Source organism: Rhineura floridana, chromosome 5, assembly GCF_030035675.1.
Source record: "Rhineura floridana isolate rRhiFlo1 chromosome 5, rRhiFlo1.hap2, whole genome shotgun sequence".
NCBI classification, from domain to species: domain Eukaryota; kingdom Metazoa; phylum Chordata; class Lepidosauria; order Squamata; family Rhineuridae; genus Rhineura; species Rhineura floridana.
The window spans coordinates 174,477,534-174,495,256 of NC_084484.1; the positions used below are offsets into that span (position 1 = coordinate 174,477,534).

Consider the following 17,723-nt stretch of genomic DNA (forward strand, 5'->3'; position numbering starts at 1 on the left):
GACAGTTGTAGCTTACCAAAATTACTATCGAAAAGTTATTATTTGAAAAACCATATACGTATCATCTCCACTTAGGATTTCAGTTCAAGGAAAAAACGCTTGAGGTTTGCTTTAGTTTGACACTGGACAACAATTTCCCTTCCACCTTGTATTCATCATATTCAGCCCTGTTTCCATTCTGCTGCAGTTCGGTTTCCACTAAATACCAGAGCTTGGAAAAGTTACTCAGTCATTGGTGAAGCTGGCTGGGGTTGATGGGAGTTGTAGTGAGAGCTTGGAAAAGTTGCTTTTTTAAAACTATTTATTTATTTATTTATTAAATTTATTAGTCGCCCATCTGGCTGGTTGTCCAGCCACTCTGGGCGACGTACAAGATAAAAACAATACATAAAAACTACAATTCCCATCAGCCCAATCCAGTGGCCAAGCTGACTGGGGCTGATGGGAGTTGTAGTTCAAAAAAGTAACTTTTCCAAACTCTGCTAAATACTATGTTATTTTTCTTCCTGTCTTCTATTTTACGTACATTACATAAGTTACGTAACTCTTTTTCAATGTAAAGGAATCAAACCAATGTAAAGAAAAATGTCAATTATGCATTGTTTGTGGATGTAAAAAACAATAATGTGAACAAATACTGATCATATTCACTTGATTTCTGTTCATGACTACAGATGAGCACACAAACTGCAGCCATTTCAGCTTCCTTTTCTGTTTTCGTCTGAATTCTCTGACATCCCTACTTGATAATGTCTTGGTTTGCACATTGTGTCAGTCAGAGCTTGGAAGATTACTTTTAAAAAGCAATAAATTACAGTTACAATTACTTGGCCAAAAAAGTAGTAATTACAGTTACAATTGCAATTGCTCTGAAAGTAACTGATTACTTTACTTTTTCTCAAAAGTAATCACTACAATTACATTTCAGTTACTTTTTTAAAAAAATGCCTACAAGGTGCTGGCCTTGGCTGCTTCACATCTAAGTAGCCTAAAACAATATTAAAACTAAACACACACACACAGGGGGTAGTAGAAGAGTTTGAATCCCCACATAGCCATGAAGCTCACTGGGTGACCTTGGGCCAGTCACTGCCTCCCATGAAAATCCTATTCATAGGGTCACCATAAGTCGGAATCAACTTGAAGGCAGTACTTTTTTTTTTTTTTTTTTGAAGAAGATGATTATGATAATGCAGCATTTCAAATTAATTCTGTATGACAAGTATTCCATGCCAAGCTTTTTGTACACCGCCCAGAGAGCTATTCGCTATGGGTGGTTTAAAAATGGAACAAATAAAAAAAAATTAAAAAAAATAAAAAACCAAGGAGGAGGTATAAAATGTAGGCAAAAATACTTTTGACAAAATGCCATTTATCCTTTATATCTATATCTATAATTAACAATACAGCTGAATGATGTATGTAAAGTATTTTTTCTCTTTCCCTTTTTTATTAGTATTTTAGTACTACTGCTAAAGTTCTGATGAAAGAATAAAGCATTCATTAGCCACACTCAAATGGTTAGAACACATCACATAAATTCCACTGAAGTTGGAGTTTTTGCCATAGAAAAGGCAAAAAATACATACCCTATGATAGCCCAATAGACAATCAGAACTAATATAAAACCCTATTGCTTCTCATTTGCAAAAGTTGCAAGATCTAAGGTAACTCTAGATCATGTGAGTTCAGGTGATGCATGTTATGTAAATTTGTATAGATATTAGCAGAGATTGTCAACAGTCTGAGATGTGTGTGTGCCAATGTGTGCGTTTACCTAAGTGGCAGGCTTTTACCCTGCACTGAGGTCACTGAGACTTAAGACTTAGTAAAATAAGAAAAGCTATTTTATTTATAGAAATACATAGTAGATAGGAAAGGCATACCTAGTTCTAACTAACTTGGAGGCGCAACACTCAGGTTTGGGAGTTGCCCTCCTGGCTCAGGAGGGAGAGAGCAGAGACAAAGGTGTCTCCTCTCTCTTGGATTACTTTATTGCTTAACTGCATTCTGTGTTTGCCTCTGTAATTCTCACTTTTTTTTACCCACTGTTGGAATGTCTTTTGGGAATGCCTACTGATTATTTGTTATCATTTTGGACTGATTACCTTCAGCTATTATCTCATCAAAGTTGCATACACATGACAGATTTAAAGCACATTTCCACCACCACCCCAAAAAAGAATCCTGGGAACTGTAGTTTGTTACGGGTGCTGGGAATTGTAGCTCTGTGAGGAGTAAACTACAGTCCCCAAGATTCTTGGGGAAAAGCCATGTGCTTACATGTATGGTGTCTACTGGGAGACTCTTACGGATTGATTCTATACTCCCAGAAGTAAATCCTATTTACTGCTATGGGAATTACTTCCAAGTAAGTATGCTTGGAATTGCAGCTTTTAGGTCATGCTTAATAGCCACCTTGTGTCAAACTGAACAGTTTCCAATCAGATTTAAATACTAACCACTTAAACTGGTCAGAGTGTCATTCCCTCTATTTCTGAAGCTCAGGCTGGAAGTGTTGTTGCTTATGTAGCCATGGTATCACCATCCATACCACACATAATAAAGAGTATTAGTGGGCAAGAGGGAACCCCAAGTGTTGCAGAATACAAAAAAGTGAGAGAGAAAACAGAAAGGGGATGACTCCCAAAACAGCCCAAATGAGTACTGAGCATGCTCTGTTATGAAATGCTCAGTGGCTGTGTGAGTGAGTGAGTGAGTGAGTGAGTGAGTGAGTGAGTGTGAGAGAGATGTCTCAGCTAACAGAAAATTATAGAATAGTAGAGTTGGAAGGAACCTTTAAGGTCGAGTCCACACCCCTGCTCAATGCAGGAATCCAAGTTAAAGCACACCTGACAGGCCAATTCCCCCCACAGAACTCCAGCCACAGAATTGTCTGAGAAGAGGGGCTGACTGTTAAACCACTCTGGACATTAGAGCTCTGTCGGGAGAATAGGAGTCTCCTAATAACACTCAGCACCTATTACAAACTACACTTGCCAGGATTCTTTGGGGGAAGTCATGACTGTTTAAAGTGGCATAAATGTCTGGCGTGGGTGTGGCCAGAAGGTCATTCGGAACTGAAACAGCCTTGGTCACTCTGGTGGATGATATGAGGAGGGCGTTGGATAGGGGAGAACATACTTTCCTCGTCGTCCTGGATCTCTCAGCAGCTTTCGATACCGTTGACCATGGTATCTTGTTAAATCGCTTGGAGGGATTGGGAATGGGAGGCACTGTTTTACGGTGGTTCCGTTCCTATCTCTCCAACAGATATCAACGAGTAGCGTTGGGGGATGAGGTTTCAGACCCTTGGCCCCTTAATTGTGGAGTGCCACAGGGCTCTATCCTCGCCCCCATGCTATTCAACATTTATATGAAACCGCTGGGAGCTATCATCAGGAGTTTTGGGCTGCAGTGTCACCAGTATGCGGATGACACGCAGCTCTATCTCTCGTTTAAATCCTCACCAGAGTTGGCTGTGGAAACCTTGTCCAATTGCCTGGAGTCCGTAAGTGGATAGATGGGAGAGAACAGGCTGAAGCTGAACCCCGACAAGACCGAGGTGTTACTGGTGGGGGATAAGGGAAGGTTGGGAAACTTTGACCTGGTGCTTAATGGGGTGAGATTGCCCCTAAAGGACCAGGTCCGCAGCCTGGGGGTCATTTTGGACTCTCAACTGTCCATGGAGCCCCAGGTAGCTGCAGTAAGTCGGGCAGCCTGGTACCAACTTCATCTGGTACACAGGCTGCGACCCTACCTTCCTATACATCTGCTTCCACGAGTGATACATGCCCTGGTCTCCTCTCGATTAGACTACTGTAATGCGCTCTACGTGGGGTTACCCTTGAAGACGGTCCGGAAATTGCAGCTGGTACAGAATGCGGCGGCACGCTTAATAAAGCAAAGCCGTCGCCGGGATCATGTCACCCCAGTGTTGATGGAGCTACACTGGTTGCCAGTTGTATACCGGGCCCAATTCAAGGTGTTGGTATTAACCTTTAAAACCCTAAACGGTTTTGGCCCAGTTTATCTGAAGGAACGCCTCCAGTATCACCAAATATGCCGCCAAACAAGATCGGCCTCACGAGACCTTCTCTCGGTCCCACCGGTGAAAACAGCTAGGCTGGTGCGGACCAGAGAGAGGGCCTTCTCGGTCGTGGCCCCCACCCTCTGGAACTTGCTTCCTTTTGACCTTCGACATGCCTCCTCTCTGATGGCTTTTCGTCGAGCCTTAAAGACCTTGTTATTCAGGCAGGCCTACGGGATTTCTGGGGTGGGTTAGGCTATTATGTTGTATTACTAACGGGTGGTTTAGATGTATTGTTGTTTAATATGGTGACTGTTGTATGAATATGTTTTAAATTGTATTTTATATTGTGTAAGTCGCCCAGAGTGTCTGTTAAGTCAGACAGATGGGCGACTAACAAATAAAATTTTATTATTATTATTATTATCCAGCGAGTTCATGGCTGTGGTAAGATATGAACTCAGAACGTCCCAGCTGCACCCAGCATGGAACTACACTTTCAGCAGCAAATACCAGAAAACCAACTAAATGTGTGCTGTCAATGTGCAAAGCATTTGCTGGGGTGCATTTGGGTAGGTGAAGCAGGAGATAGATGGAAGGGGCTGTTTTCCATGCTTGCCACTTTACCAGTGCAATGCCCCATGTTTTTCCTTATTGACCTCCATCAGCTAGGGAAAAGTGGCCAGGGAAGGGGTTGCAGATAAAAAGTTTCAGCAGCAAATTACCCCCTCTCATCACTTCTCCCTAACAAAATGCCCCCCACATCAGTAGCAGACACCAGCAGGGAAGTTCTTTTTTGAGTTGTAATTCAGCTCTCATTCTGTTAATTCCCAACTACACCAGTTGTCATTTTGACCTACATGCATAGGGAGAAAGACAGTGTAAAGGGTGTGCACAAGGGGGAGGGGATGACAAAGGATTTAGGACTTAAAGATTTAATATTCCATGAGTAGAAAAAAATACCCTATGCAAATGTCTATATTATTGCAGAAAAGTTCAGTTCTACATATGTTTGCCATCTTTTCCTCAAGCACAACTGTTTTTGAGATAACAGTCTTATTCTCTCTTGCCCTTCACCAAAAAGCCATGTTAGTTGTCCAGTATGTGAAATGACTGCAAGCAGGTGCAGCCCAAGACATTTTGCTACTTGAAGCAGAAGAGCAAATGGTGCCCTGCCCCCAAGTCAAGGTCATAGTACCATAGCTTGAAAAGTTATGTTGGCATTTGAGGCAGAAAATCTCACAAGTACCTCTTCCTGACAGTAAATATACAACAACCAAAAATTAAAATAGCTAATAATTTGTTGCATGGTGCCCCAAATTAGTTGCTTGGGGTAGTCATCTCTTGCTGCCTAGTGAGAGTCGCTCTATGAGAGGCACATAACTGAAGCAAAACACACAAACAGAAGTATGAGACTGCACCTAACTCCTAGTCTCTTGCCAGTTCCCAATTTTCACCCTCTCTGGAGGGGTGCAAGGACAAGCGGAGGGGACGCAAAGAGGGTGCAAGGACAAGCGGAGGGGACGCAAAGAGGGTGCAAGGACAAGCGGAGGGGGCGCAGAGAGGGTGCAAGGACAAGCGGAGGGGGCGCAGAGAGGGTGCAAGGACAAGCGGAGGGGGCGCAGAGAGGGTGCAAGGACAAGCGGAGGGGGCGCAGAGAGGGTGCAAGGACAAGCGGAGGGGGCGCAGAGAGGGTGCAAGGACAAGCGGAGGGGGCGCAGAGAGGGTGCAAGGACAAGCGGAGGGGGCGCAGAGAGGGTGCAAGGACAAGCGGAGGGGGCGCAGAGAGGGTGCAAGGACAAGCGGAGGGGGCGCAGAGAGGGTGCAAGGACAAGCGGAGGGGGCGCAGAGAGGGTGCAAGGACAAGCGGAGGGGGCGCAGAGAGGGTGCAAGGACAAGCGGAGGGGGCGCAGAGAGGGTGCAAGGACAAGCGGAGGGGGCGCAGAGAGGGTGCAAGGACAAGCGGAGGGGGCGCAGAGAGGGTGCAAGGACAAGCGGAGGGGGCGCAGAGAGGGTGCAAGGACAAGCGGAGGGGGCGCAGAGAGGGTGCAAGGACAAGCGGAGGGGGCGCAGAGAGGGTGCAAGGACAAGCGGAGGGGGCGCAGAGAGGGTGCAAGGACAAGCGGAGGGGGCGCAGAGAGGGTGCAAGGACAAGCGGAGGGGGCGCAGAGAGGGTGCAAGGACAAGCGGAGGGGGCGCAGAGAGGGTGCAAGGACAAGCGGAGGGGGCGCAGAGAAGGTGCAAGGACAAGCGGAGGGGGCGCAGAGAAGGTGCAAGGACAAGCGGAGGGGGCGCAGAGAAGGTGCAAGGACAAGCGGAGGGGGCGCAGAGAAGGTGCAAGGACAAGCGGAGGGGGCGCAGAGAAGGTGCAAGGACAAGCGGAGGGGGCGCAGAGAAGGTGCAAGGACAAGCGGAGGGGGCGCAGAGAAGGTGCAAGGACAAGCGGAGGGGGCGCAGAGAAGGTGCAAGGACAAGCGGAGGGGGCGCAGAGAAGGTGCAAGGACAAGCGGAGGGGGCGCAGAGAAGGTGCAAGGACAAGCGGAGGGGGCGCAAAGGGGGTGCAAGGACAAGCGGAGGGGGCGCAAAGGGGGTGCAAGGACAAGCAGAGGGGGCGCAAAGGGGGTGCAAGGACAAGCAGAGGGGGCGCAAAGGGGGTGCAAGGACAAGCGGAGGGGATGCAAAGAGGGTGCAAGGACAAGCGGAGGGGATGCAAAGAGGGTGCAAGGACAAGCGGAGGGGATGCAAAGAGGGTGCAAGGACAAGCGGAGGGGATGCAAAGAGGGTGCAAGGACAAGCGGAGGGGATGCAAAGAGGGTGCAAGGACAAGCGGAGGGGATGTAAGGACAAGCAGGGGGTGCCAGGAAGAGCAGAGGGGGCGGGCAAGCAGGCTGAGGGAGTCAGGACGAGAGTAGGCTGGAAAGGGTAACACATACACTCACCTCCACAGCTCTTCCATTCTGTTGCTTCTGCCTTCTACTCCTCCTTGCCCTCCAGCTCTGTCTGACTCTCCACTTCCTCCCTCGTGCCTCCATAGAGCATGAGGGAAGAGCTAAACAGCGCAGAAGCCCAGTTTGAGGCACATATCTTTCCTCCACCATTCCACCAATCACAGCAGCAGATGATTTCCCCTGCTTTCCCCCCCAGTAACGTCCAAATGTAACGCAAAAAAGTTACATTTGCAGCTCAAAAGTAATGAAATTACCACTCGTTCTGTTACATACAAAATGTAACGAAGTTACCTACTCGTTATGCAAAATTGTAACAAATTACAAGTAACTCGTTATTTCTAATGAGTTACTTCCAAGCTCTGGTGTCAGTGTTCAGGCTCTAGGAAAGAGCATCACAGCCACTTAGCTCCTCCCCACCCATTCTGCTGATGCACTGTGGTGCTGTGCTGTAGTTTGGCTTAGGGTGTTATCCGGACCCGGCTTGTAGGTTAGCTCACCCAAACAAACCATGAGCTGTAATTCATAGAACAAACCTTGGTTACAGCTTGTGGTTAATCTGGAGAGAGCTAAATTGCAAGCTAAATCAGTTCAGACAACATGCTCAGCCTGGGGTGGGGAACCTTTTGCCCTGCAACCCCCATGATCCCTGGCCATTGGCTATGCTTGCTGGGGCTGATGGGAGTTGTAGTTGAGCAGCATCTGGAAGGCCAAAGGTTCCCTATCTCTCCACTAAGCCAAACCAGAGGCAAACAGCAGACATTCCTACAAGACAGCAGGCCTGCTACTCCACATAAATTCTTCAAAAAAAGACCCTGCACCCCCCACAATTTGCCTTCAACTAATTCACATCCCTCTCTCTGCCTCTGTCTGTTCCAAACTGCCAAACTGGGAGTTTTTCTGAACAGATGCCTTGGGGCCAAACTAAATCTGACAACGATTACATGAATGAAATAACCATGTATGTTTTTGCTGTGGAAATAGCAGCCAGGAGAGTGTGCACACATAAGCTCCAGCACTATTGGAACTGCAGGGGGGAACGGGAGGGGGAGTTTAACTCTTTACTCTCCTGCCCCTCACTGCACGTTGCATGTGGGGGGAGCCTCCATTGGCAATGCTGCTGCCCCCACTGCATCTGGTATTTACGGAACACGCTTAGCCCTAATGTTGGTGGCTTCTTTTTTTTTCATCGAATGAACTTTATTTCCAATTCAAGCCAGACGTACTGTACAATCATAAACAAACTAAATGTAACAAATCAAAACATAGAAAAGCTGTAGGTATTGTTTGGAACTATCCCACTTACCCCACAATAATCAAAAACTTTCTGCCACTTAACCAAAAAACACACTCTCTCTATAATTACATTCTCTAAATCTTACATAATAAGTTAATTTTGCCATCAATGCATACTCCCATGTTTTATCATACCACTCTTTTATTGTGGGAATTATCACCACTCTCCATATAGCTCTTATGGTATTCAAGCAGCAGCAAACATATAAGAAATCAATTCTATATGATCCTTCCATACTCAGCTTTCTAAGTAATTTAGTAAAAATAATACAGGATGAAATGGGATCTCGTATCCCAAAATTCTTACTACATGAGATTTAATTTTCTTCCAATATGTCTTAGCCACTTCATACTTCCTTCCACCAAATGTGGAAGAAATCACCTCTTTCTTTCTGGCATTTCCAACAAATAGGTGGATAGTTTTTATTTTATTTATTTTCTCTGGGGTCACAATACCAATTCAATATGATTTTATAGCAATTCTCTCTTATCCCTGAGTTCAATGAAAATTTACATCCAGTTACCTTAACTTTTCTAACACCTGTTGGGCCCATTTCACCATATACCCTTTTACTTGCTCATTTTCTGTATCGTACTTCAACAATAAATGATATTTTTTGCCAGCCTATGTTTGTATTTAATATAGCCTTCTCAAATTCTGTTGTTTCTCTGATTTGATTGATTGATTAATTAATTAATTGATTAAATAATTGATTAAATAATTGATTAATTGCATTTATATACAGCCCCATAGCCAAAGCTCTCTGGGCGATTTACAACAATTTCACATGCTGAAATAGGAGCTATGAACGCTCTAAATAAAAGTTCATAATAATTCTTGTATAAATCCTGTAAATCCAATGTCAATCTTATTCCAAAATATTTTAGTTTGTCCAGTTATACTGATATTTCTCTTATTTTCTGCTTTGTTTCGGTTGATATATTTAAACCTATAATCTCTGTTTTACCCCTATTGGTTTTATAGCCAGCAAATATCCCATAATTATTGATGTTCTCCTTCACTCTGGCTTCGTTGTAATTAATAATGCATCACCTGCATATAATTTAATACCAGTTCCTGAGAATCACAAATGGGGAGAGTGATATTGTGCTCAGGTCCTGCTTGCAGGCTTCCCATGGACAGCTGGTTGGCCACTGTGAGAACAGGATGCTGGACTAGATGGGCCACTGGCCTGATCCAGCAGGGCTCTTCTTATATTCTTATAATAGGTCCTTCACATACCTCAGGGTACAAGACAAACTACCATTTAAGGGTTACTGTTTTGAGCTAAACATAGAGACAGAGGAGGCTGCCTTACACAGAGTCAAACTGTTGGTCCATCCAGCTTACTACTGTCCTGCCCGAAGTCAAGTGATCCAGCCTCAGATGCAGCTGTGATTTTTCTCTCTTTTTATTTAAGTTACAGTTACATCAAAAGCAGTGCGCCTCATTAACCTAACTATACTTTCTAGGAACCTTTTCCTGACTAACTCTGACTAAGCATGACTCTGCAGCGCTACAACATTGACTCAGCAATAAACCCCTCCCCTGCATCCCCTTAAGAAGGCTTAGCTTTTGAGTGAAGCCATTGGCTCCTCCTTAATGTCTGTTGAATCTCCCGCTTCTGCTGCCAGCGCACACGGGGCGACAGGGGCTGCCTCTTAGCTTCCCCCTCCGAGAGTAGAGGATGGTCAGCTTGCTTGACCGTGGGAACCTGCAGGGCGCCCCGCTGGGAAACATCAAGTGAAACAGGCGGGGTCTCTGCTGCCGGCATGGGCGGGGAGGGTGTGTCTAACAGAACAGTCTCCAAAGGGGCAGTCTCTGCCAGTTCTGGTTGCACTTCAGTGGGGGGGTGCAGGATTGGGGGGAGTCAAGGTCTCAGTGATTGGGATTTGTGCGCTCTGAGGGCTATTCCTGCTGCTTGTCTCCTCCCCCAGCTCATCCTCACAGTCCCCCATGTCAGAGTCTGGTGCCTCAAAGCCTCCCCTCCCAACCTGGGTCACAACAACTATTTATTGTCTATACTGACTAGCAGAGGCTCCCTAGGCTTTCAAACTAGGGTTTCTCCCAGTCTTACCCGGAGATGCCAGGTAGATGCTCTCCACTGGGCTATAGCCCTTCCCCATACATTATGGATGCACAATTGGTGCTAGGGAGAAAGGATGTGAAAGTGTGATGCATCTAGAAATGATCAAGTTCTATGTGAAAATCTCATCTTCACTGGAGCAGGCCGAGCTTATTCAACGCAGAACATATGTGCTGTACAACTCACCTTTAATAAGTTTTTCCTGATCCTTAACATATTGCCACTTGTCCTTCATGGCTTTCTCTACATCATCCCTGGTAACAATTTCAATTTTCTCCAGTGCCTTCTCCTGTTCTTTCAGGCTGCTGAGGAGTGCTCGGATGTGCGAAATTTGTTCTTCCTTTAAGTGCTGATTCTGAAGAAAGATGTTGTGGGATTAAAATGAAATAAGTAACGCCAACCTCTCCACTGACATGGTGAAGCTGGCAAACAAAAGAGTGCATATTTGATTATCTTAAAGAAAGGTGGGATATAGATTGTGACAATAAATAACAAATGACAAAATCGAATATCCAAAAAAGCAATTCACAATCAACCCCCCCCAAAAAAAAATTATATGGTGACGACTGTCAGAATAATCCAATGGAAATAAATCAATGGATATCCCTCATTCTACTGCATAGCCAATGGCCAGCAATGATGGGAGTTGTAGCTCAGTTTGATACTTGTACAAGATTGCCGTTGACAAAGGGTCGTGTTATCACCCGAAATGTGTTGGGCTTCAATAAATAATTTTTCCTATTCTTAACCTCCTGCTGTCTGCTGGTGTGGCACCTTGAGGGTCCCCCTCTTTTTGGTTCAAGTGTTTTTGGGTGTTTCCCTCCTTGCTTTCCTGACAAAGATTCTCTACATATGAACAAAATAATAACAATGACAATAACAATAATATAAAACACATCAGTTTAAACATCGGTTGGTTCCTGTGCAAGATGAAGTATGTGGCACCAGGACCCATGGAAGAGCCTTTTCAGTGGTGGCTCCAGATCTGTGCAATTCTGTCCCCACTGAGATATCCTTATTGTTTTCTTTCAGGAAACAGGTGAAGACACACCTCTTCCAACAGGCTTTTGGATGAGGGTATCAGTAACTGAAATAATAGTTTAATCATTAATAGTTTACTGCGCCTGTTTGAATTGATAGCACTGTTTTTAATACTACGTTATTATGCTACAAACCACCCTGTGGCCGTTTGGGCAAAGGGCAGCATATAAATGTCTTAACAAACAAATTAAATAAATAAAACTAATTGTTAAAAATCAAATAAAATACCTGAATACTAAATTGAGTTGATTGTATACTTAGTACCAGTTCCTTTTGATATAAGATTATAGAGTAACTGAATTATTGTCTCCTGGATATGTAATCCAGGTTGGAATGTAACTACATGAATGTGTCTGTATATCTATACCTACAAAAAATTTAAGTATTTTTAAAAAAGCAAAATCTAAAAAAAGAAAGAAGAGCATTTACAGGTAGGGTTATATGGCTACACTGCTTTTGCAGTAAGGATAAATAGAAGAACTTCAGTCAGATCCAAAAGTGAGGATGAGGCCCTGCAAACTAAGGTGGGTATTCAATGCTAGTCCTACTCAGAGTACACCCACTGAAGTTAAGAGACATGATTAACTTAGGTTCATTCATTTCAGTTGGTCTACTCTGAGTAGGACTCAGCGGAATACAAGCCAAAGGCTGAAATCCTATGCACATTTACCTGGAAACATCCTACTGAATTTGGTGGAAATTATTTCTAAATCAGAGTTGTAGGTCATCAAGTCCTACCCCTGTTTGCACAGGAAATTCAGAGCGAGAGAATCTCCAACAGTCTCTGCATGAAGACATCCAGTGAGGGAGAGCCCACAACACCTGTACAGGTAATTGGCTCCATCGTCAAAGTGCTCTTCCCATCAGGAAGTTTCTCCTAATGTCCAATGTAAATTAATTGCCCTGTATCTGAAGCCCTTTAGATCTAGTCCTGCCCACTGGGCAGGCTGGCCCCACCATTAGGCAGAGTGAGACAACCACCTCCGGTGGCAAATGCTAGGGTGGGGGGCTGTGGCAGCCCCATGGCTGTTCCTCCCGAGCCCCCAGCCATTCTCCTGTGGTGGAAGAGAGAGCTGTGTCTGACATGTGTTATGTTATCATTTATTTCAATGCTTCCTTGTGGCTAAAAAGGTCCCCAAAGCAGCTCACAAAGAATACATACAAATGCAAGTAAGAAAAAAAGCCCAATGCAAATTACAAAAATTTGAGACAATGAAAACTGAACATTAAAAGAAACCCTTCAAGCCAACATTAAAAGAAAACACAACCTACAAGCCAAATACATTCGTCTTGCTAGCAGTCCCCAGAAAGAGCAGGGGTGAGGGTGCAAGGCAGATGGGAAGCTTGCCCCTTGATGAATCCAGCACAGTCTCACCCCTGCAGCCCTCCCTCTCCTAAACTAGCCTGCTGCCCTTGGATGTGCTGGAGGATGCTATCCCGTGGTCAAAACTGAAGTAAGTTTCTGCTGTCATTCCAACCGCTTCTATATGTAGAGTGGGGTGTGGCTGTAGCAGCTGGTGTGATAGGTCAGAGTTGCAGAGCTACCCTCCAGTACTGGTGTCACTGCTGCTTCCCCAGACAGGGCTGGGCTGGATTGGACTGGGCTGGGGCAGGGTAGGGCATTGGCTGAAGCTGCACAGATGCAATAGCAGAACTCATCTGGTGCTCCCACCAATGCATCTGTGCAACCCCGATTATGCCAATGCCCTGTCCTGATGCAGTTCCATCCTGGTAAGCTGCAACGACTACTGAGACATTTTCTGTGTGGGGTGCTCTCTTGCCTTTTGCCTCAGGCACCAAAATGTTTTGGGCCAACCCTGCCCTTAGGAAGCAGAGAACCCTTCCTCCTCTTCTATGGTTGCATATGCACCATATATTTCAAGCACATAGTCCCATCCCCCCCAGTTCCCCTCTAAGCACAAGTGAGTAGATGGAGCAGCATCCTCCACTCACCTTGCCCTCCCAGTGCACGGACTGTGTCCAAGATAGAGGGCCATCGCTCAGTGGAAGAGCATCTGCTTTGCATGCAGAAGGTCCCAGGTTCAATCCCTGGCATATCCAGGTAAGGCTGGAGATATCCCTGCCTGAAACCCTGGACAGCCTCTGCCAGTTGATGGAGACAGTACTGAGGTGGGTGGACCAATGGTCTGACTCAGTATAAGGCAGCTTCCTTTGTTCGAAACAGAGAGGGCAAACAAACAGGCAGCAGTGATAAGAAGGAGTCACCCCAAGGGTATTTTGTCCGAGGGCTCCCCAAAACCCTGGAACCAGCACTGATTCCCATCACCTACTGCCTGAGTATTTTCACTGGAGATGCCAAGGGGTTGAACCTAGAAGATTTTGCTTGCAAGCAGCAGTGGGCTGTGGTTCCTCCTCAGATCAAAGGAGAAGCATTTGTTTACATACCCTTTCTTTGTTTCTGTCATTCTGTGCTTCCAAGCTTTTTATTTCATACAGAAGCTGTTCGATGATCTCGTCCTTTATCTGAATTCTGAAGGCAATTAGCATACAGAGGATAAGTGACCATGCTACCAAGATAAAAAAAGCTACCTGAGACTCTTGGAGGGCCTTCTTGGTGGTGGTCCCCCATCTGTGGAATGCCCTCCCAGGTGTGCTGTGTCTTGTCTCCCTCACTGCTGTCTTTCAGGAGAAATTTAAAGACATTCCTGTTTACCCAGGCTTGTGATGACTGACAGATATTGGCCATGGCAACCTTGAAATTAGCAACTGTGAGTGTATAGGATTGTTTTAAATGTTTTTAGATGGTTTTTAATTGTTTTAACTATGTTTTATTTCATTTTAAGTTGTATAATTTAACATTTTGATGTCTGCTGCTCTGGGCTCTTTGGGAGGAAGGGTGGGATACAAGGATTTGCATATATTTTTTAAAAAACTACCCTTCCATTTAAAAGGAGAGAAGCATTTACAAATTCATGCATCCAAAAGCATGGAATCTGTAAGTTTAAGGCATCTGGCTTTAACGTCTGTGTCATGAAAGCAGTTAACAAATTCTACAACTATGCCATAATACTGTGTTCACTTTCAGTTATGCTGCAATCCTGATCCCACTTACCTGGGAGTAGCCCTCCCTGAATTCAAAAAAACTTGAGTCTGAGTAAACACATTTGGTTATGCAGCCTTAGAGAACAATCCTGTAGGAACCCAGTGTAATTTACACCAGCTTAAATTCAGCCAGCTCAAAGTATGCCAGATCCAAACCCTGTTCAGTAGCAAGGCTATTGCCAACTGAGCTGGCCAAAGACTGGCAGAGGGAAAAGAAGCCTTTAAAATAGAATTTGACTTGCACCACCTTTTTGCCAATGTAAGTTCCTCTGGGTTGCCAGGTCACGTGACTGAGCTGAATGGAGTTAGGATACAGCGTAAGTTCTCCACTGCGTAATTGTGTGCCCACCACACCAGCAGAATGCCTGCTTTTGGGGGATTTACTCTGGCCTTGGCTGAGACCCAACTGAGATGGAATTGGGGACTTATGCGGCGTATCTCTAGTGAGCTAGGGTTCAACCGGCTGAGCTGGGGTTCAACCAGCTGCCAGATCCTAACTTGCTTATCCGGGCAGATCTTGGTTCTGGACTGCTCCCTTAGCCTCCCTACACCCACACTTTCCCTTGGCCTTTCAGCCTGCTATCCTTTTTGTCTGCAGGCTGGAGAAACACAAGCTGGGGGTCAGTGTTATCTAAGACATTCACTATATATATGTGTTTATATTCTAATTTTTTATTCTGATAACCAGCCTCTTGCATACCTTATCTTAAGCTTTAGAATACAATCTTGGGCACAGGGAACCAAAAGTAAAATCAGCAAAGTAACTGTGCAAGCTTATCATCGCCTCCAGTTTGCTCTGTTCTGCTTGCAAATGATGTGTAATTCTTTCATTTTAAATACAGCCCACTTGCTGGCAATGCTAATGCAATGCTTGTTTAGTAATAAAAGAAGGTCTCTTCTCTTTTCTCTTGCTGACTTCTAGGGCCTCATGATGGAATGGACACCTGTCAGTTTCAACTCCTCTCTGTATTCTCAATCTATCAACCTTATTCCCCCCGTCCCATAGACAGCCCATCACCCCTAGCATATGCCATTCTCCCTGTTCAAAGTGAAAGCACACACAGTGCCCTGAGTTTCAGTATTCCCCAAATTGCACAGGAAGAGAACTGAGGCTGAAAGAACAAGAACAAAGAAAAGTGTGGGTACATGGAGGCTGTATGTGAGCACAACATGAGAGACTGCAGATTGTATTTACTACTTCTGTGGTGTGGAACTTAAGGCAGGCACCATGTTATTTGAGAATGAAAGTAACTAAATTACTTGAGCACCTCTTGGGGTATTAAAATCACTTTCACACATGTTGGCCTCATTCACACATAACACTAAGCCATGGTTTGTTTAGCCAAAGTATGGTTTGTTTGAACACCGGAACCCAGCCCAGCAAATTAACCATAGGTTGTTTTGTGTAAATGAACCACAATGTGAAGCTATGGTTTGTTGTTTGATTACGAATTGTGGTTTGCTTTAACTATGGTTTGGCTAGTTTCAACTATAGTTATGTCCAAATGCCACAGCCTTGCTTAAACATAGTTTGTTTGGCTACCATATTCAGACATTTGCCATACTACAGAGGCACAAAAGAAGAGCCGCTAGAAAACCAACAAGCTTGGGAGAAGCAAGCCACGACATGTTTGCTCATCTTTGAGATGACTCATGGTTTCTTGAACAAACCATAGTCAAAGTAAACTGTGACTTAGGTTTATGTGTTAATACAGACTTTATCTCAGTAACATCTACATCAGCCCAGCAAACTAGGTCATCATTATTATTATCTTGTCATGATGCCTATTTTAGGTATAATCTTCATAGTTTTCCAAAAGTTCAAAAAGTATATGAAGCATATAATGTATTCCTTTGGTGTTTAGCTAGTGGAGGAGGCTCTAAAGCTGAGACAGATTGTTGTTGTTAGGAGACCCCTATTCCCTTCACAGAGCTACAGTTCTCAGAGTTCCCTGCAAAGAAGGATTGATTGTTAAACCACTCTGGGAATCGTAGAACCCAAACCAGCCCAGTGACGAATAAGAAAGCTCAGTGGGCACGGAATAGTCATGGATTTGGGGTGGCGTGAGAAGGAAAACAGGTTTAGGGGTGGTAAAATGGAGTATCCTGGGGCATGGCTAGCTGGCTGGCTGGAAGCCTGAACAGGAGTACTCCAGAACGCAGCGTTTTGTTGCAGTTCGCACATGTGTAACAGAATGCTGAAAACGTTGCATGCCTTAACCATAGACCTGTTCCTGCAGCTCTGTAATAAGGTAAATGGAATGAAGAGGGAAAGTCCTACTGTCTACAAATGGCCAATATGGCAGAGGTGCCCATTGCCCACTAGACATTTCTGCAGTGAGATACCTAATTTCCCATGTACTATACATACTGATATGCTAACAGAGCTTCTGGAAAATAAGTTCGAGGTTCTTTGGATGTCAGCGAGGAGCCCTTTTTTTTCTTCTCCTTCTTTTTCTTTTGCTTCGCCATGGTTTATGTCTTTGTAGAGTGAAAGAGATCTAAGAAAAGCAAACAAGACAGATTAATGTTGCATATAATTGCTTTCCCTGTTCTTACTTTGTTCTGGAGCCATTCCATTCCGTACTAATGACATTGTGTGTGAAGTGGTTGCAGGTAAGTATGTAATGGGTGTTATTCAATGCCAATCCTATTCAGAGTAGCCCACTGAAGTTAATGGGCATGATGTAGCTTCCCAAAGTTGAGCATCACTGATGGTTACTGAGAGAGGGGCAAGGAGTGGGAAGCCCAGTGCAGTGTATTTCCTAAAACATGCCTAACTGAATAGGGTTGGGCTGTAGTGAGAGAAAGGCCCTCTAAACATTCTCAGAGACACCTTTACTGTTTTGTTCATCCCAGGCCTATGTGCTCAGCCTCAAATAAAAACCAGTTTAAAATACACGAGAAAATTGACCTGCATTGTAATATTGAGTATTTCCTGAAGCCACAATAAAACATTTTGCATTCAAAACTGCTTATACATCGAGCCAGGTGTGCTTCATATTAATGTGTAAAAGGATCTTGCATTCCAATAACAATTTAAAATAAATTCAGTGCACGTGTTGTAAACCAATGATATGACCTTGAAAATAGGCCAGTCACCTTAAACTTAAACGGTATCTGCTGTGTTCAGGTATCATGAGATATCTGAACATAAATACATGGTTACTAGCATTTGATAAAAAATCTTCATACATAACATAGGGGCTGGGGGGAAATCATAGCTTATTCCAACTTGTCAAATTTGATGTTAAACAGAGC

General features: G+C 44.5%; 1 protein-coding gene across 2 annotated transcripts in view; it reads right to left on the reverse strand.

The window, feature by feature from the left end:
• Window positions 1-16,949, reverse strand: part of CCDC83 (coiled-coil domain containing 83) — a 37,937-nt gene extending 20,988 nt beyond the window's left edge. For both annotated transcript variants that reach the window (XM_061628908.1, XM_061628907.1), the window contains exons 1-3: window positions 16,834-16,949; window positions 13,806-13,890; window positions 10,545-10,713 (exon numbers count right to left, since the gene is read on the reverse strand). In XM_061628908.1, the coding sequence (XP_061484892.1) occupies window positions 10,545-10,713; window positions 13,806-13,890; window positions 16,834-16,934 (355 nt within the window). In that variant the 5' untranslated portion in view covers window positions 16,935-16,949. The remainder of the gene's footprint in view (window positions 1-10,544; window positions 10,714-13,805; window positions 13,891-16,833) is intronic.
• Window positions 16,950-17,723: the final 774 nt, after the last annotated feature.